A 20,918-nucleotide genomic window follows, 5' to 3' on the forward strand; every position below is an offset into this window, starting at 1 on the left:
GTTGTTCGAGAAAATGATCCTATCCCGCCTCGACAATTGGGTCGAAGCAAATGGCTTACTGTCAGATACACAATTTGGCTTTCGCAAAGGCAAAGGGACGAACGATTGTCTTGCGTTGCTCTCAACTGAAATTCAAATGGCCTATGCTAGCAAAGAGCAGATGGCATCAGTGTTCCTAGATATTAAGGGGGCTTTTGATTCAGTTTCGATCAACATTCTTTCAGAGAAGCTGCACCAGCATGGTCTTTCAGCGACTTTAAACAACTTTTTACTAAACTTGTTGTCGGAAAAGCACATGCATTTTTCGCATGGTGACTTATCGACATCACGATTTAGCTACATGGGCCTTCCCCAGGGCTCATGTCTAAGCCCCCTTTTATACAATTTCTATGTCAACGACATTGATGAATGTCTTGACAATTCCTGCACGTTAAGGCAACTTGCAGACGATGGCGTGGTGTCTGTTACGGGACCCAAAGCTGTCGATCTACAAGGACCATTACAGAATACCCTGGACAATTTGTCTGCTTGGGCTATTAAGCTGGGTATCGAATTCTCCACGGAGAAAACTGAGCTAGTTGTATTTTCAAGGAAGCGTGAACCAGCACAACTACAGCTTCTATTAATGGGTCAAACTATCGCTCAGGTCTTCACAGTAAAATATCTAGGGGTCTGGTTCGACTCGAAAGGTACTTGGGGATGCCATATTCGGTATCTGAAACAGAAATGCCAACAAAGGATCAACTTTCTTCGTACAATAACCGGAACATGGTGGGGTGCCCACCCAGGAGACCTAATTAGGTTGTATCAAACAACGATACTGTCGGTAATGGAATACGGATGCTTCTGCTTTCGCTCCGCCGCGAACATACATTTCATCAAACTCGAAAGAATTCAGTATCGTTGTTTGCGTATCGCCATAGGGTGCATGCAGTCGACCCATACGATGAGTCTCGAAGTGCTGTCGGGCGTTCTCCCGCTGAAAAATCGATTTTGGGAACTCTCATATCGATTGCTCATTCGATGCGATATCTTGAACCCGGTCGTGATTGAAAATTTCGAAAGGCTTGTTGAGCTCAATTCTCAGACCCGTTTCATGTCCCTGTACTTTGACTACATGGCGCAGAATATTAACCCTTCTTCTTACAATCCCAACCGTGTGCATTTCATAAATACTTCTGAATCTACTGTTTTCTTCGACACATCCATGAAAAACGAGATTAGTGGAATTCCGGACCACATACGCCCACAAGTGGTTCCAAACATTTTTTATAATAAATTCCGAGAAGTCGACTGTTCTAAGATGTTTTATACTGACGGATCAAACCTCGCAGGATCCACTGGCTTCGGTATTTTCAATCAAAAGTTCACCGCCTCCTACAAACTCAGTGACCCTGCTTCAGTTTACGCCGCAGAACTAGCTGCCATTCAGTATACCCTTGGAGTCATTGAAACATTACCCGCAGACCATTACTTCATCGTTTCGGATAGCCTCAGTTCCATTGACGCTATTCGCTCGATGAAACAAGGCAAGCACTCCTCGTATTTTTTGGGGAAAATACGGGAGCTACTGAGTGCTTTATCTGACAACTCTTTCCAGATTACCTTGGTATGGGTCCCTTCTCATTGCTCCATTCCGGGCAATGAGAAGGCAGACTCCTTAGCTAAGGTGGGTGCCTTAGAAGGAGACGTTTACGAAAGACCAATTTGCTTCAGCGAATTTTTCAGTATTACTCATCAGAGAACCCTCGAAAGTTGGCAAACTTCGTGGAGCAGTGGGCAGCTGGGAAGGTGGCTACATTCGATAATCCCTAAGGTATCGACGAAACCTTGGTTCAAGGGGATGGATGTGGGTCGTGACTTCATTCGTGTGATGTCCCGACTCATGGCAAACCATTACACGCTGGATGCACATCTCCGGCGTATTGGGCTCGTGGATAGTGGTATCTGCGCTTGTGGCGACGGCTATCACGACATCGAGCACATTGTCTGGGCGTGCACCGAGTACAGTTCCGCTAGGTCTCGGCTAATGGATACCCTGCGGGCCCGAGGAAGACCAACCAACGTCCCGGTTCGAGATGTGCTGGCCAGCCGCGATGTTCTCTATATGTCCCTTATATACACCTTTGTGAAAACCATCAATATACAAGTCTAACTGCCCCTTGTTATCTCCTTATCATTCTCAGAACGCTCTTCCACCTGTATCAAACCATCTGTATCGAATGAGCCAACAAACACGGGAGCTACGGCACGAGCATAACACGCTTAACTCGAAATGTAGCCGATTCACATCTGAGCCGTACTACGAAATCGTCTGGAAAAACCCCTGCCATCTTGAGGAGGACCACCCGGCGTCCCAGTACATGATTCCCCTGATGAAGGCCACCCGAGTTTGTAATCCATCCGTTGATCTCACGATGCCTGAAACTGAAATAATTCTCTCTCCCTGCCATCTTTGTCTACCCTCCCTCCCCTGACTCTTATACCCAGAAGTAACACCCCTATCCCCCCAATATCATCACGAAGCATTTAGCTCTTCTTGTCTCTTCTAGTTTTAACTATTATATTACATAATCTCGTTGAAATTGCCCAACTCTACTACCCACAAAAATAACTATAATTACGAATCTTTACAAAATTCAATCATGCCCTCTAGTTATTCCTAGTTTTAAGTTAGTCGTAAAAAATTGTCCCCCTTAATTAAACATTATTTGCTCCAATAATCTCACTGATAAAAATGTCAAACCATATTGCCACAAAAACTAAATGACCCCCCTAATCTTACGAAAACAATATTATCCCCTTGTGTAGATATATAAGATAGCTATAAAATCGCATTAGTTTCATTTTTAAAAAAATCAATATGTAATCCCCTAGTTTTAAGCAATTTAAAATGTAAAACAAAACAAAATTGGCACCTTTAAGCTAACGCAACGTGCCTTATCAAATAAACGATTTGAATAAAAAAATTATTTAAAAAAAAAAAGAACGTTTTGTTCTAGCTCTTCTATCTTCGAAGTTATTTAGCAATTTTTGAAAAAAATAGTGCTATTTCCAATGGCAATAACTTTTGAACGGGCAAAAACGGGCAACCAGCTATAGTTATAAACATTAGTACAACAAATGAACTACAAAATCCAATTTATTTCATTTGTCTACTGTTGTCTCCGGTGCTGTTATGGACGGTTTAGGAAGTGCTTTCCGCTGCTTAGTATGCATTTTTCATTAAGTGGAATTGTTCATCTGTTCCTCGCTGGATTCTCTTTTTACGTATGCGTGTGCAGGAAAGAAATTGAGAGAGAGAGAAAGAGAAAGAAAGAGAGAGAGAACAAGAGAGAGAGCGAGAGAGAAAGAGAGACAAAAAGAGAGCGATTGGAGAGAACCTCTAAGCGCATAACTTCTACGAAATCGCCTTTAAGAAAATTAGTGTTACACAGCTCCGAGATGTAACAATCCTTGACTGTTACTAAGGGTAACGCTCAAAACTATAAGATTTCCGAATTTCGACGCGGTCACGTGTGCGGGAGAGTGTCTGTACACGTTTTTTTCGTACATTCAATGATACGAAACGTTTTAAGCGATACTAATTTAAAGGGATTTTCATCAAAATGTGTACAATTGGAATGCACGATTTATATACTTAGTATTCTTGTTTATTGAAAAGTACACTCGTTATACTATTTAGGTTTCCTTGATAAACGTGACTTGTTTTCCCTTTGGGTTTCCGCGACAGAAAGTATGAAAAAAGGTTCTGTAGCTCAACAAGTCTTTCAATATTATAACGTTGACGAACATAATATGCCCGATGTTGCCGCTGGAATAATGCAAATAGTCAAGAAGTCTTGTATTTATTTCAAAAGACCGTGGATCAAGCATAATCTCATAGTAACTAATGTTTTTAGTATGAATGCTGAGTATTTCAACTCCTCGTTCAGTGTGCCGGAACATATTATGTTCAGTCTGCGTGTGTTGACGATGACACTAGCAGTGATGACGATGACGATGGCGATGACACTAGCAGCGATGAGATGTTTAAATAAACTGTAATAAATGTATTTAACTTAAATGTGGTTTTTATTTTTCTATAAGAAATATAAAAAATGCATAAAATATTTCATTCTGGTGACTTATAATAAAACTTTGGGTGCTCATAACTCAAGTACACAAAATTTTCTTAAAGGCGATTTTTGCGCGATTTCGTAGAAGTTATGCGCTTAGCGGTCCTCTCCAATCTCTTTTTCTCTCTCTTTCATTCTCTCTCTCTCTTGTTCTCTCTCTCCCTCTATTTCTCTCTCTCTCAATTTCTTTCCTGCACACGCATACGTAAAAAGAGAATCCAGCGAGGAACAGATGAACAATTCCACTTAATGAAAAATGCATACTAAGCAGCGGAAAGCACTTCCTAAACCGTCCATAACAGCACCGGAGACAACAGTAGACAAATGAAATAAATTGGATTTTGTAGTTCATTTGTTGTACTAATGTTTATAACTATAGCTGGTTGCCCGTTTTTGCCCGTTCAAAAGTTATTGCCATTGGAAATAGCACTATTTTTTTCAAAAATTGCTAAATAACTTCGAAGATAGAAGAGCTAGAACAAAACGTTCTTATAAAGAGTTGCGGGTGGTATTGACGCAAATAACTTTGTAGAACATTCTAAATTCATAGGTACGATACCAAAAAAGTTATATTAAAAAAATGATTTTAAGGGGTCATCCACAAACAAGGCACTATAACTTCACAAGTATTGAATATACAATTTTGGACTCTTAAGCAAAGTTGTTCGCAAAAAGTAGCTCTACAACATTGCAGAACATATGATCTCATTATCTATTCATTTTAAAAAAATAAGAAAAATATCTCACTTTTAGGGAGATTAATCACTCAATGTACTAAACCAGAAGAAAGGTCTTGAAATACTAAAAAAACTTTCAGAAGACATTATTGATCTAAACTTGACCGTTTTTGTGTAAATAATTAATCGCGTGTTTTTTGCAAAAAAAACCACTGTGCGTTGGGTAAACCCGACCGCCCTCTGTTATCGAAAATCAGAAGCACTACGCGAACTAATATCAGTGTTGTCGTGTAAAGCATCGAACATAATCATAATGGCGGTATGACAGCATTTTATTAGTGTACATTGCGATGCTCAAACGACAATAAGTGTGTTTTTATAACTTTTGACTTTAGGATATTTCTGATTGTTAAAGTGATTGCATAAAAAATGTAAGTGGATTTAAATTCTTTGATTAAAGTCCTACAAAGTACAACTTTTTTCGAATTTTTTTAATGTCATCGTAATGAAAAATGACGCGGTAGGGCAAATCCGACCTATAAATAGTGGGGTAAATCTGACCGCTTTTTGCTAAGAAAATGTTTATTTATCAAATTGAAATATAGTTTTATTGTTATTATTTATTTTTTTTTTTGCAAAATCGTTTATAATTACAAACGAAAGACACAAAAACGTGATGAATATAGTATTCGTCTAGCAATTGCTCCTATGCAAATGGGAATATCTTTATGTGCTACTGGTCGTGATTTTGACATTGATATTCCATTTTCTTCATGTTACAATTCAATAACATAACATTCGTTCATTATCATTGAAAAAGCATAAAATTTGGGTAATATCTGTACTAAATCAACTGAAAACATAGGCGGTCGGGTTTATCCCACCATTTTTTAAAACAGAAAAAAATAAACGTTTTCGTAGAAAGCTTGGATCTCAAAATTTTTCCAAGGTTTGAATAAAATGCTATACATAGAAAGTTGCCCAAAGTCTACCCTTTAATTTGGTATACAAAACTACTTGACTTGATGTATAATGAGCATTTTACAACCAAAACCATTTACTAGGTCGGATTTGCCCCACCTTACCCTAATTGAAGATTTTGTAATATTATGTATTATTTTTCGTGTGTAAACTTTGGTATAATTATACGAAATGGAATAACAATCTTGTAATGGTTTTTTTTCTCCACGATCGATTGAATGAGATGCAGACTCTTATGTTATTATTATTCGCGCACGTTGTTATGCTAACTGAACGGTGATTATCACTGAAAATTAGCAAAACAATCGCGCAAAACAAGATAGCTACAAGACCACACAACTGTTGGCAGGGGTGGAGATAGCGTAGTTGGTAAATCAATTGCCTTGTACGCAGATCACCTGGGTTCAAATCCCAACCCCCGCACATAGGGTTAGAGATTTTCCTAAAGAGATTTCTCTAACCCGACAAAGAGGCGAATGACCCTAAGGTTAAAACCTCTATAAAAAAAAAAAAAAAAAAAAAAAAAAAAAAAAAAAAAAAAACAACTGTTGGCACTGAAGCGTATACCAGCAGAGAACCCACGTAAAGCGGGTGCACTGAAAAGCTTTCAGGAATCACGGGCGGCAGCGAGAAAGTCTATCCATGACGCCAAGAAAAAATCATGGGAAGACTTCGTCGCGAAGATATCTCCAAGTTCAACTGCGTCGGAGATGTGGCAGACAGTGAACACGTTGAGAGGGAAACGCCAACACCGCCCAACTGTCCTCAAGCGGTCCAGTGGCTACACGGATAAGCCAGAAGAAATAGCTGAAGAACTGGCGCAACATTACAGCGAAAGATCCGCAACCTCCAGCCATTCGTCATTGTTCCAGAGGAAGAAAGAAAAGGCCGAACGAAACCGCATAAATTTCTCGCCAGATACCATTGTCTGTAAAAACTGCTGTTGGAACTCTTCAACAGAATATGGCGCAGTGGCGTATTCCCATCAGAATATATTGGCTTAAATGGCACGTTAGCGTATTCCCACCCTGTTGGCGAATTGGAATCATCGTACCAATTCCAAAGCCAAGCTCGGATGACGCGGGTCCAACTTCTTTCCATCCAATCACCTTAACTAGTTGTATGGCGAAGGTTTTCGAGCGAATAGTCAACCGACGGTTGACCACCGAACTAGAGTCGAACGGGCGTCTCGACAAACGACAACATGCCTTCAGGTCTGGTCGGGGTACTGATATGTACTTTGCGGAGTTTGAGAGATCATTACCCGACCGTGACGAGCACTGTCTGATAGCGTCGCTAGACTTGGCCATGGCGTACGACACCACTTGGAGATATGGCATCCTACAAACACTGCAGAAATGGGAAATACGCGGAAGGATGATAAACATTGTCAACAGTTTTCTGGCAGAGAGAACGTTCCAGGTCAACATAGAGGGGCATTTGTCGCCAGCACATCCGCTGGAAAACGGGGTGCCGCAGGGCTTAGTACTCTCTGTTACACTATTTCTCGTGGCTATCCAACCAATCTTCCGCGTGGTTCCGAACTCCGTACAAGTGTTGCTGTACGCCGATGATATTCTGCTTCATGTGTGGAGGAAGAAAGACCACTGGCTCCTCCGAAAACTTCAGGCCGCAGTAAAAGCCGTCGATAGATGAGCGAGAAGTGTTGGGTTTACGATATCTGCAACGAAATCCAGCATCTTCTATTGCAGCCCTAACGTGCGCCGTGAACCCATGCAGGCGATAAAGGTAGATGGTGTAGCCGTTCCGACACAAACGCTGAGAACCCTCGGTGTCACTCTCGACCGATCGCTCAACTTTACAGCGCATTGTAAATTGACGAAGATGACGTGTGAATCCAGGCTGCGTATCTTGAAGATGATCGGTGCTAAGTTGCCCCGTGGTCAACGCACTTCTTTACTTCAAATCGGGTCCGCAATTGTTACCTCGCGACTCCTCTACGGCATGGGACTTATAAGCAGAGGAGGAGATGCCGTCACCCAAGCGCTTGCTCCTACATACAATAGGATGATAAGGTTCGCATTTGGTGCATACGTCACAAGTCCAATTCTAGCAATTATGGCAGAAGCAGGGACCCTACCATTCGACCTACTCGTTCTTCAAAATATGACCCGGTTGGCCATCCATACGTTGGGAAAAAGCAAGGATAATGCCGATCTCCCCCTGGTACATCGAGCATCCGAACGTCTGACAGACGTGATCGGAATCCCTCTTCCAGATATTTGCACTCGTACGCGTTTAGCTGCACGAAGATGGTACGAACCCAAACCCCAGATCGTGTGGGACATAAAGAGACGTGTGAAAGCTGGAGACCCCCCCAGAAATTGTTCGACCTGTTTTTCAGGAGCTCCTAGCAGGTCGTTTCAACAAGTCGACTGTCGTCTACACGGATGGCTCGAAAGATGACAATGCAGTAGGTGCGGGAGTGTACGGAGAATACTTCCAACAATCGGTTGGTCTTCCATCGCAATGCAGCGTCTTCTCGACAGAAGCGCTGGCAATCAAAACAGCGCTAGCAACACATAATATGGTCAGTGATTTGGTGATTATGTCTGACTCGGCAAGTTGCTTATCGGCATTAGAAGCTGGCAAATCGCAACGCCCGTGGATTCAGCAGATTGAAAATATGTTACGAGGCCGTCCAATCAAGCTGTGCTGGATTCCAGGGTACGCTGGCATTAACGCGGTAACGAAGAAGCAGACCGACTCGCAGGAGAAGCCAGGGGCAATGCTCCACTTGACATATCCGTTCCAGGAGCAGACGCTGTCACCCAAATCAAACGAAATATTCGAAACCAATGGTACCGACGGTGGTCAGCGTCCACTGAGGTAAAACTACGCGAAGTAAAATTCGACAGGAATAAGTGGACTAACCGCGAGAGCTCAGCTGATCAGCGAGTGCTTACCCGGCTGCGAATAGGGCACACCAGATTAACGCACGAGTTTCTACTAAGGAAGACGGCCCCATCTGTGTGCGACTGCGGCGGAGTCACCATGGACGTCCGTCATATAATCCCTCACTGTAGGAAATACGACGAAGCCAGAGCAAAGTACGATTTCGAGCCGACGAGTTTTCGAGCGGCACTCGGCAACGACTACGACAACGAAACGAAACTATTAGGCTATCTCAAAGAAATATATTTAATGAAAAAAATGTAAAATGAAATGTAAGATACCATGAATCGCCATTTTTAAAAATCTTCCTTTCGACACGAATGCACCACTTTCGGTGTAAAGTGTCGCTAATAAACAACAACAACACAACTGTTATTTTAAAGATTTGACCTGTTCGATTCCGCAATGTTACAGAAATATAGTATGAGTTGATCGTTATATGAACAGCTTTCTAACGACTGTTGGTCTTGAACCAAAAAGATCTTAGGAGGTTGTAAAGGAATCGAGTAAGAAATAAAAAAGATGGGTGGGTAATGCCTGGGACATAACCGAAGTGAAATAGAATACACTTAGACTGGTAATTCGAATGCTGCAATTTTTACTATCCTCTGCATGGTTGCATTAAAATCAGTTATTCCGGTATTTCTAGTAGAAATCCAAATACCCGGCACCCGTACATTATTACTGGAATTATATCGCATGTTTGCATTACATTCACATAAATTACTTTCGATGCGTGGCAAATTTCAAATATCAGGCTTGCTCCAAAGTTTCAGAGTTATTTTCGAGTGGGTAGTGCTATCTGTACTACCCACATTACCAGTCGGCACTGATTATTAAAATGAATGTGGAATTCTCGCAATAACTCTGCTATTATCACGTATGATAACAACCGACAGCAAATGTAGTACCAGAACATTACTTTTAATAAAGCATTTATCTTTAAGACGCGAAATTCACAAACAAAATAAGTAAAAGAACATTAAGTCATTAAGCCGAACATAAAATAAACCCGTCTTCATGTGGATGTACAAATCCCGTCCTACATGCACTTGTTATACAAGTAATCTGGTTCTACGGATTGTTGGAAAGCTGTGTTTATAACAGCATATACGATGATATGTAAAGCAATTCGTGTCATTTCATCAGTAGAAACTTATAATATCAGCATCCAATAAGCCAACATCATCTCTTTCGCACAACGTAACCACCTAGGAATGGGCGAAGTCGATGCGATTTTTTCAAAATCGATCTCTTTGTCTCAAAACATCGATTTTTTGAATCCGATCTTCTCGGTCCGATTGTTAACTTTAAAAAATCGATCTGGTTAAATCGATTTTTATTTCAAAATTCCCATTGCAAAAGATACGATTTTTTACAATCGATCTTTTTATATCGAAAAATCGATTGTTTTCATTCGAACTTTCCCGGTCCGATGTTTGACAGCACCGAATTTTATTGAATAAAAAAATCGATTTTAGTTTTCGAAATGACCATCACTAACCAGTGCTAATCAAATCGTCAATCGCACCCGCACTACCGCTTACCAGCGTAAAACGAACCAAAGAGCGCACTCTAACGTATACTCCAGTGTATACAACGCAGTGCACTTTGGAGCGCGGGCCGTGGTGAATTTACCTGAGCACGCCACACATAATTTAAAGAGCAAGAGAGCCTCACGCCTAACCACCCCATTTCCAGCGCTTTTTCTGTGGTATGTGATCATTAGGGTGGGACAAAAATTAGATTCCTGCTTCGAGCAACTTTTTGGGTAACATTTGGACCCTAAAAGAATCGTGCAAATTTTTAGCTCGATCGGTGAAACTATTTTTGCGCATGGGAAAATCGATTTTTACAAAATAACTCCTCCAGAAGTTGCCCATTATCTCCTAACAATAAATCGATATGTGGTTTTGGTAAAAAAATTAACAGTGAAACCATGTCTCGAAGACAAAACGATCGCAAAACGATCTGGCTTTCTTTTATTGAGTCCAAATCAATGATCTGAGTTGCTTGGTCACTTCAGTTTTAGTAATAAAATGAAACTTCTTTTGTACACAATAAGAGAAAGTTTAAAATTTTGTATATAGTTCAGCCGTCAGCAGCAGTGATGCCAAGAAAATAAAATTTTTATCAATCGTCAAAACATCAATCGGTTTTTGTTTAATAACTTTTTCTATAAGCGTAAGATCGTTTCACGATCTTCGAGAATTTATTTGATTGTTCAATTTCCTATATAATGCACATATCGATTTATATTTAAAAGGTAATGCAGGTATCGACTCCTGGAGGAATTATTTAGTGAAAGTCAAATTCCCCATACGAAATCTCATGTAAACTTTGAAACGTGGGCGCAAAAATATAGTTTCACCGATCGAGCTAAGAATCCCCGAATCGCTCCGAAGAGTTTGATCTGGTATACAACGTTTGCTTACTACGAGGTCTGAAAGCAAACTGACGATTTTTTTCATGTGTCCTGTTTTTATACGTGTGTCGCATTTCATTGGATGACAACAAGGCGGTCCTAGCTACGCTCGCTGCTTGGTAGAATTGTATGGGCTTTCATAAAATCCATTATTTCTAGTTATTTTACATACTACGGAATCAGACACAAAATTGTTGTACATATTTCCAATGAGATAGCTCAAAAATTTTATTTTTTCATTCAGTACAACGGCAGATATTCACGTTCAAAAACTCGGGTATAATTCCGGCCGAAATTTTTGAAACGGGGCCCCTATATTGAAACGTTAGAAGTATTCTGCTACAATATCTGTTTTAATCCACCTAGAGTGGTGCGATTGGACCTTTCTCATTTATCCAAACTATGATTCATTAGTTGGTTCAATATAATTGTGGAAATGTCTACTGCATTCTTATTACACTGCACGTATCCCACGACTACCACGAAAGTCTACACTAACACACTTTAAACAAAAAAGTATTATATTTAATTAGCTTAATTAGCATGAGTTCAATATTATTTTTCTGTGGTCGTATTTTAAAATGCTGGGGGAATGGATTTGGAAAGGGATGGGGAAGGGTTGGCAGAGTGAGAGTGCAGGATGCTTCAGAAATCCTGCATCTTATATTTCGGTATACGGAGTGGATGAGGGGAATGCGGGATTGAGGGTGGTCCAAGGGGGTGAGGTGATGAAGGAGGAGAGTTTAAGGGCAAGGGGGGGGGGGGGGGAGGTGGCGACGCAATACTCATCTGCATATTTTGCCTTCCATTTGAGATCGGTTTGAGAAAATTGGTTCAGTCATCACCTAAGAGCCGATGTGACTTCGGGGCAATATTCGTAAAATTTTGCTCCGAGCAATTTTTTGGGTACCATTTGAGTCCTAGAACAACTGCGTAGATTCTTAGCTCGATCGGTGAAACTATATTTTTGCGCCCACGTTTCAAAGTTTACATTTGACTTTCATTAAATAATTCCTCCAGGAGTGGCCTATTACCTTTTAAAAATAAATCGGCATGTGCATTTTATAGGAAATTTAACAATCAAATAGATTCTCGAAGGTCGCGAAACGATCTGACGCTTGTAGAAAAAGTTATTATACAAAAACCGATTGATGGTTTGACGATTGATAAAAAATTCAATTTTCATAGCATCACTGCTGCTGACGACTGAATTATATACAAAATTTTAAACTTTCTCTTATTGTGTACAAAAGAAGTCTCATTTTATTACTAAAAACTATTGTGGAGTGACCAAACAACTCAGATCATTGATTTGGACTCAATAAAAGAAAGTCAAAGAATATTGTATATGATACGAATGCCAACAGCAGTGGTGACCATCAATCGGATTTTGCTGAATAACTTTTTTCACAAGCGTCAGATCTTTTCGCGGTCTTCAAGACATGGTTTCACTGTAAAAAATTTTACCAAAACCACATATCGATTTATTTCTAGTAAATAATGGGCAACTCCTGGAGGAGTTATTTTGTAAAAATCGAATTTTCCCATGCGAATACCCGTGCAAACTTTAAACGATAGACGCAAAAATATAGTTTCACCGATCGAGCTAAAAATTTGCAAGATTCTTTTAGGGCCCAAATGTTACCCTAAAAGTTGCTCAGAGCAGGAATCTAATTTTTATCCCACCCTAATGATCACATACCACAGAAAAAGCAGAACGCTCTTTTCTTTGCGCTGGAGATGGGGTGGTTAGGCGTGAGAGACCCCGCTCTCTTGCTTTTTAAATTATGTGTGGCGTGTTCAGGTAAATTCACCACGGTCCGCGCTCCAAAGTGCACTGCGTTGTATACACTGGAGTATACATTGGAGTGCGCTCTTTGGTTCGTTTTACGCTGGTAAGCGGTAGTGCGGGTGCGATTGACGATTTGATTAGCACTGGTTAGTGATGGGCATTTCAAAAACTAAAATCGATGTTACATAGATTTTTTATACAATAAAAATCGGTGCTGTCAAACATCACCCATTCCTAGGTGGTTACGTTGTGCGAAAGAGATGATGTTGGCTTATTGGATGCTGATATTATAAGTTTCTGCTGATGAAATGATACGAATTGCTTTACGTATCATCGTATATGCTGTTATAAACACTGCTTTCCAACAATCCGTAGAACCAGATTAATTGTATAACAAGTGCATGTATGACGGGATTTGCACATCCACATGAAGACGAGTTTATTTTATGTTCGGCTTAATGATTCAATGTTCTTTTACTTATTTTGTTTGTAAATTTCGCAACTCAAAGGGTAATGCTTTATTAAAAGTAATGTTCTGGTACTACAGTCGCTGTCGGTTGTTATCATACGTGATAATTGCAGAGTTATTGCGAGAAGTCCACAATTATTTCAATAATCAGGGCCGATTGGTAATGTAAGTAGGGGAGTGGACGTAGCGTATTGGTAAATCGATTGCCTTGTACGCAGCGCACCTGGGTTCGAGTCCCGACCCCGCACATAGGGTTAGAAATTTTTCCTAAGAGATTTTTCTAACCCGAAGAGGCGAATGACCTTAAGGTTAAAACCTCTATAATTGAAATAAAAAAAATGTGGGTAGTACAGATAGCACTACCCACTCGAAAATAACTCAGCGGGTTGAAACTTTGGAGCAAGCCTGATATTTGAAATTTGCCACGCATCGCAAGTGATTTATGTGAATGTAATGCAAACATGCGATATAATTCCAGTAATAATGTACGGGTACCATTATATTTGGATTTCTACTAGAAATACCGGAATAACTGATTTTAATGCAACCATGCAGAAGATAGTAAAAATTGCAGCATTCGAATTAACAGTCTAAGTGTATTCTACTTCACTTCGGTTATGTCCCAGACATTACCCACCCATCTTTTCATTAAATGATATGATATTTTCAGTGCTTCGTCTGAAATCAAAATAGCAAAAATATCTTACGAAAATCGCTTGCTATCGTTCTAAGCAATCGACAAAAAAACTTTGGTTTTTGGCTATAGATCAAACATTACAGGAGATAGATTTCGAAAAAACGCGCGCGGCGGCGAAACAAAGACTAAACAAATTACTTCAAAATAATATTTCATGCTTCGTAAGTAGTATTATAAACCCCAATTTTTAGTGTTCATCTTTTTATTACGTCAAGAATATTCTATTTTTTCGTGCTCTAGTGGTTTAAACTCAACGTTCAATTCAGAATGTCTCGAAATACGGCCTACTTTGAAATTCGATAAAGCAGTGTTTTGCAAGCCGTTGGCAAAATTTTTACAAAAATCTATCACTAGTTCTAAAAATGCTCTGAATACGTTGATTGATTTTCGTGAAGAAACGAAAAAATATAAGCGTTTCTAAAAAATTAAAATGCAAATATTTTTGGAACATTTATGAAATATTTATATCTTCTTATAAATACGCATACCTTTTTGAAAATTTAAAATAAAAGTGCTGATATTATTGCCGCAAATTTCGATCCTTCTCGCGAATTATCAATTCTCAACTCTCATACATGGTTCAGCATTCATCATTCCACTCAGACAAGACCATGCGTATTCCCCACATACATAATGCGCTGTGAATTAGATTCCTAGTTAGCCAATTAAATACTAAACAAACAAAGAAATTAGTTTTTTCAATCCAAAGAAATGTCATCTCGATTAGCACGTTTTTCCTTGCAGTACCGTCAATTTAACGAACAGCTAACATTTAATGCGTTTTGTTCTATATAATGTATGCCCAATTTTGAAAGTAATAAAACCAAAAAATGTTGCATTACCAAGGTGGCTCATTTTCCTACAAGGCACTGTTGTAATATGGAACGCGGGTGAACATAGCTGACCACCGCCATTCAACAAGTGTTATCTTTCTCTTCATTTATCGTATCTCTAAATAGACTATTTTCATATGAGCGAATTTTCTCTTCCTCTAGGATAAGACTATCAAGCACGTCAATAGCGGCAACTGCCTGACGCGGCCAACCGTTGATGATCCGTCCACTCCGCTGTTGCGGCCGTGCACCTTCTCCTCCAAGGGCCAACAGTGGTTGATGCAGTCGAAGTTCAAATGGCAGGCGCAACACGACCATCGGATCGGCGAAGATAGATAAAAGTAGTCCCGAAGGCAAACATCATACAGATCAGCTACATATTTCCATCCATAGAAAAGAATTCACGCAGAAACTCAGCATAGGTATGGTGGGGCATAATATTTAGGAGTCGTGTTAGAGCTAGAAAAGGACTCCCCCACAGCAATTCAACTGCTGTTATGATCTTCACCACCGTCATCATCATAGTCGTGTTTTTAAGTTAGTTCAAAAACACCTTTGGTTTTAGTCGATCAATATCAATACCATGATTAGTGAAGTTAGGGTAATATTTTTATTGTTTAAACGTTAAATATGGTTTATGACAAGTGCTTTCGCGACCACATCGTTCGATTGAGAGTTCTGAAGCAATTTGCATACGTGGTTACACGATTAGGCCTGTGAGAACGAGAAAGAAAGAAAAAAACTAATTGCTTTGAGTGAATAAACTTTTTGGACGTGATAAGACATAAAATATTAGATAATAAAATAAATGGATGAACAAATCATGAGCGCCCTACCAGGCGCTACACTAAAGGAACCTGTTCGCCGTGTAAATACGCACCATGATTAGAAAAACCTTTTTTCCAACGACTGATAACTGCAAGCGAAAATGTGGCAGACGGATGAAAGTTTACCAATTAGCACAGAAGCGGATATGTTCCTACTCAAGAAATAGCCGACAACAGGAAATAAATACAACAGAGTGTTTGTTGCTCGTTTAATATTCCAGTTGAATCTTTGATATTGACTGCAGAGCGGATTTGAAAAACGAACAGTCTCACTGGAGCCGTTTAGTCGTACATTCCTTTGTACGAAAGTGATTGAATTTTACCGATTTTTAATTAGCTCTTAGTTGAACTACAAGACAGATTAAAATCGGAAGCACTATTGATAACATAATAGTATCATCTATAGCCTATTTAAACACATTCGTTAGAGCAGCGTCTCTGCTATCTCAGTTCAATGTTTTTGTTCAACGGTGCTCGATACGAGTTTTCACATCTTTCATTCATCAGGCCAGTTTTGTTATTAAACTGCTTCTTAGGAACGATGCAAAGATGTTGATACAGATTTACATACAATACATCGATTGTAAACTAAGTAATCAATGAAATTAAATTGTTGAGCGCTGATTAAAGAGACGAATACGGAATCATCAAAGCTACGATTTCAATAGTATATGAGTTTTGAATGTGAACTCAGTCTGGGGTCAAAAACAAAAACATCCTCCACTTGGTTTTATATACGTACAAAGGTAGTGGATGCGAATAATTAAATTCTGCGATATTGCCAATGGCATTATCGGCAAAAAATATACTGCTTTTCAGCGACATTTGATACAATCAATCATCTTCTTGTTTCTGGTTATCATTTCGCACGACGAAGGTAGAGGAAAACTTGTGGAATAGCACATCTGCATATCAAGTATAGAAAATATTAATCAGTATCAGGATGTCACTTTTGCATTATTCGTTCCGAATTTATCCTTTCCCTTAACCCTTAGTTTTGTGACATACGGCCACTAGACTGGTTCACGGTTGTATGGAAAAAAATTAAATGATCCTAATTAGCGAGCCATTGTGAATTCCTTTTTGTAGACCCAAATGGCTGTACATATTTTGGGAGAAATTGGTTGCAGAATTTGGGCATTGCATTTAATGTTTATAGAAATTAGTATGGAAAAAGGTACTACACCTCTGCTCATACAGATCGCTATTTCACTTTAATTGAAAAAAGTGAAGTGAAATTACGCCTGCAACTAAATTTTAAGTAGAAGTTAAACAATCAAGAGTCTAGAAATTTTCATTCAAACTTTATATTGACACTGAAAATTCGTTATGATTGGTTTTTGAACAAATGATGCTTTATTTATGTGTGTTGTACCACCAACCAATGGCAATTTTAGTGAGCAAATACAATATCAGAATATTCAATCTTACTGTTAGCTGAATTGAACTGGCTCTCTGATTTTCCAAAAATATTCAAGTGAGTGAGAAAATCATTCTGATTTTTTTCGAAGATAAGTTTCTGCGATGAACGTGTTCTGAGATATTTAAAATGGAACTGTTGGTGGTACATTTACAGTGTTGGCAGAAACAAAAATTTTAAACAATTAAAAAATGCATTAATGCAAGTTACAGTTTTCGACAAAGTTTTTAATCACACTGTACAAACTTTTTACAGGAGTGTGTTTTTAATTTGAGTGAAATAACTTAACGGAACGTTCGGAGATAGTTGTTTCTCATACTTATCTACATACAGTCATTTGGGACCATAGAAGAAACTCCTAAACTACCGCTATAAGCATAAATGTCTTATGTGCTATGGGATTCCCTATACACATTACACAATTATGCGTAAGGCGGCAGTATAGTGCCGTGCTGAAATAGGGCATATGACGACCCACTCTCATGGGCACTCTATAGCAAGGTCTAAACAAGCGTCATAATTAATAGTGTGCTTAACATATATGTCACGTAATTGATAACGATGACGTTATCGCTAACAGGTGTTGAAGTGAAATTCAAAAAAACAACCCTGTTTAATGACTCACTCATACAAGTACAGAAGCAGTTTTCTTTTTGACGCATGTTAAGAACTCGTCGCTGTTGTGCTATCTTATGACAAACGCCATTTTGGGGTAAACTGAGTTAGATATGCCACATTACTCGTCTAACGAATCTCTACAAGATGGCGTTCCCAGAATTTTGAAATTTTGCTTGGTTACTGAAATATAACGAGAAAAGTTATTAGAAATTGTGAGTTTTTTGCTTCGAATAATTATATCTTGGGATTGGCTGAAGTTATAATGAAGTTTTAGTTGCTTTTATGTGTAAAAATGCCATAGGAACACAATCATATAATAATTTTCATTAGAAAAATACATGCATTGGGAGAAAAACGCAGTTTTAGCTTTAAACTGGAAATATTGCATATTTGGCAACACTGTAACCAAAAATAACTATTTTTTCTAGGTTCCCTGACTCATTTCCTTCAAAATGCATCCAACCGATTGTTTATAGACCAAATTAAACCAAAGATATGAATAAAAGTTTATAATTGGTGAAGTTTTTCTATGGAAAATTTGTCATGCACGATTATGACACATCATACACATTTTGTCATCAATACACACCTATGACACGTGTGAGTGCGACTTTTGTTTACATTTTTAGTGACAACTCGCAACATAGTCAACCGATCTTCGTAATATTTGAGAGATTAATACAGAATAGGTAGAAGCATCAATTGTCTTCTCTGAATTGTTTCTACCATTTATAAGTTTCATGATATTCAATCTCAAACTTTAAAAATCGTTTTTCTCGAAATGTGCAAAATGGCGCTTGTCATAAGATAGCACAACAACGAACTTCCTATATAACGACATTAATGTCAGCTAACATATTTTCAAACGAATGGCAAGCATGTGATTGTGATACTGAGGATTGAGCTGAATAGTAGAAAACTGACTGCCAATAAAATACATAACATCTTAATGATTCGTTATCTAGTTTTTCATTCGACATTTCTATTCCGAGTGGCCAAACATCTAAGTCGAGCAAAATCCGCAATCATTAGGGGCCATAGACCGATAAATAGTCCCAAGATCCAACAAATAAAAACTAATCACTTGTTGAAAACGGACCATTTGCATTTAAGCGAAGAAATAACTATAATAGGCGTACAGTGTAAAACAAGGCCCCCTTTGTAAATGATACTCGATCGAAAGAATGATTAACCTAGATGGTGTAAATAAATAGTGTATTATATTGATTACAGAAAACTACTGAAAATCAAATGAGAAGAAAAAGGACACAAAATATCATTTACTGATAGTGAAACAGAAAAACGAAAAATCTAAGAATATATGTAAGTGATAGATGGCAGACATAGTTGAAATTTACAAAAAACAAAACAAATCGTGATCGACAAAATTTCTATATCATCAGTACTAAGGCAAAGCATAGATAGTTTCAGGCAAAGCAAAACCGACGGAAAGTCGATGTTTTATTTCAAAATATATTTTTATTTTTCTGTGAAAGTAGCAATTTCAATTTAATTGAGTCTAGCAAATAGTTTTAAAAGGTTTATTTTTCTTCAGGTGATGGTGTGCAATTTTTCATTTTAAGCTTATTTATCTTCAATTATTTTCTGCAAACATCATAGTAAAGCAGCGTCAGAAAAACAACTTATGGTTGTATTTTAGTTAGAAATTGTAAGCGCAAATTAGTAAGGCTGTACATTGTTTTAGCGAGCTAATACGGTAAACTTCGGGTCGTTTTCCCTGGAGTAATGAACAGTGACCGGAATCTGCATCATGAGATCCGAAACTCACATAGCGGAACATAAATTTTTGTACCTCAGTATTAGTCTATTCCTACAAAGTTGAAAAAATCTTCCATAACACTAATTCGCAACATAACTTTTTATACTACTTAACTACATTCCTCCTCCGAAGATCTAAACACGCCGTTATAGTTCAATCAAATAAAAAATATATCATCCACCTACACAAACCACGGTGGTAAATTTCGAAGTTTCAGTCGATTTTGAAGAAAAAACAAAGCCGGGCCAATTTAATTGCAGGGCAAACGTAATATCATTATTGAAAGTACTACTACTAAGCTGCTTGGTTTCTTTGTTTTTATTGTTAAAAATTCACATTGTTCCATTAAGCATTAAGACACGAATGTTTGAGCTGCATGAGAAGCACATTTTATTGTCTGGATAATACGGAGTACGTGTATCAGATGAAAAATAGGACATATAAACTGTTTGTATGATAGAAGGAACCAGCACTGAGTGAACTGAGTCACTTTACATCGCTCGACCATTGAACGGAATTAATTTAAATATATAAATGCGTCGGTATAAAAAGGAATATTGTGCGATAGCATGTAGTTTTTTTTTTTTGAAAAATAAAATCATGAAGTTTTTATCTTGCACGTGTTGGTGAAGAAGTCTTCGAAAATCCAAGTGATAAATTCGTTCATCTACTATGTATCCTCGAACGATAGTGGTACCACAACGTATCACAAAATCTCACTGACCGAAAACAGTTTAAAGAATATGGGGATAATATTCATGACAACGGTCGCTTTAGGTGAGATGACAGTAAATTGTTCGAGTCACCTTACTAAAAGCAATAGTTGACGCCGAGGTGGCATTGATTGATTAAGGAAATATGACAAGGGACCCCAATGAGTTGACTTTTGAAATAAAATAAATGTCATAGAGAATGATTGTGCGAAATCGTTGTTGTGATCTGAGCACAACAATGTGTACGATCCTCCCACTGATTTTTTCGGTGAACAATTACACGGTGCTACAAAATACAAAAAAAATGAACGAACTTTTCAATCTACAACCTTTATTAGATAGTAAAGGTTGTAGATCTTGTCATATACGACACAAAACCACGTTTGATTTAGTATACCCTCAAAATCTTGATTTAGAGCAAAAACCTGTTTTCGGCACTAAAAAATTAGCTACGTGGCTATTTTTCAACGTATTTTCAATTCATTGAGTAGGGGAGACCGGGGCTAGTTGGCGGTGTTTTCAGTTTTCGTTTTTTTGCCGCGTTGATGTAGGTAGATTTTGCAAATTAGAACACGTGGCATAGAAGGGCAGACTGTTGGCAACGGTTGTACGACTTTCCCCCGAAAACCATTCCCCAGAAACTAAAATACCG

General features: G+C 38.5%; 1 protein-coding gene across 7 annotated transcripts in view; it reads left to right on the forward strand.

The window, feature by feature from the left end:
• The window catches only part of LOC131681850 (polypeptide N-acetylgalactosaminyltransferase 5), a 212,824-nt gene extending 192,661 nt beyond the window's left edge, over window positions 1-20,163 (forward strand). For all 7 annotated transcript variants that reach the window (XM_058962906.1, XM_058962909.1, XM_058962907.1 and 4 more), the window contains one exon: window positions 15,071-20,163. In XM_058962906.1, coding sequence (XP_058818889.1) covers window positions 15,071-15,247 — 177 coding nt within the window. In that variant the 3' untranslated portion in view covers window positions 15,248-20,163. The remainder of the gene's footprint in view (window positions 1-15,070) is intronic.
• The last annotated feature ends 755 nt before the right edge of the window (window positions 20,164-20,918 follow it).

This window comes from Topomyia yanbarensis, chromosome 2 (genome assembly GCF_030247195.1).
Source record: "Topomyia yanbarensis strain Yona2022 chromosome 2, ASM3024719v1, whole genome shotgun sequence".
Classification (NCBI taxonomy): domain Eukaryota; kingdom Metazoa; phylum Arthropoda; class Insecta; order Diptera; family Culicidae; genus Topomyia; species Topomyia yanbarensis.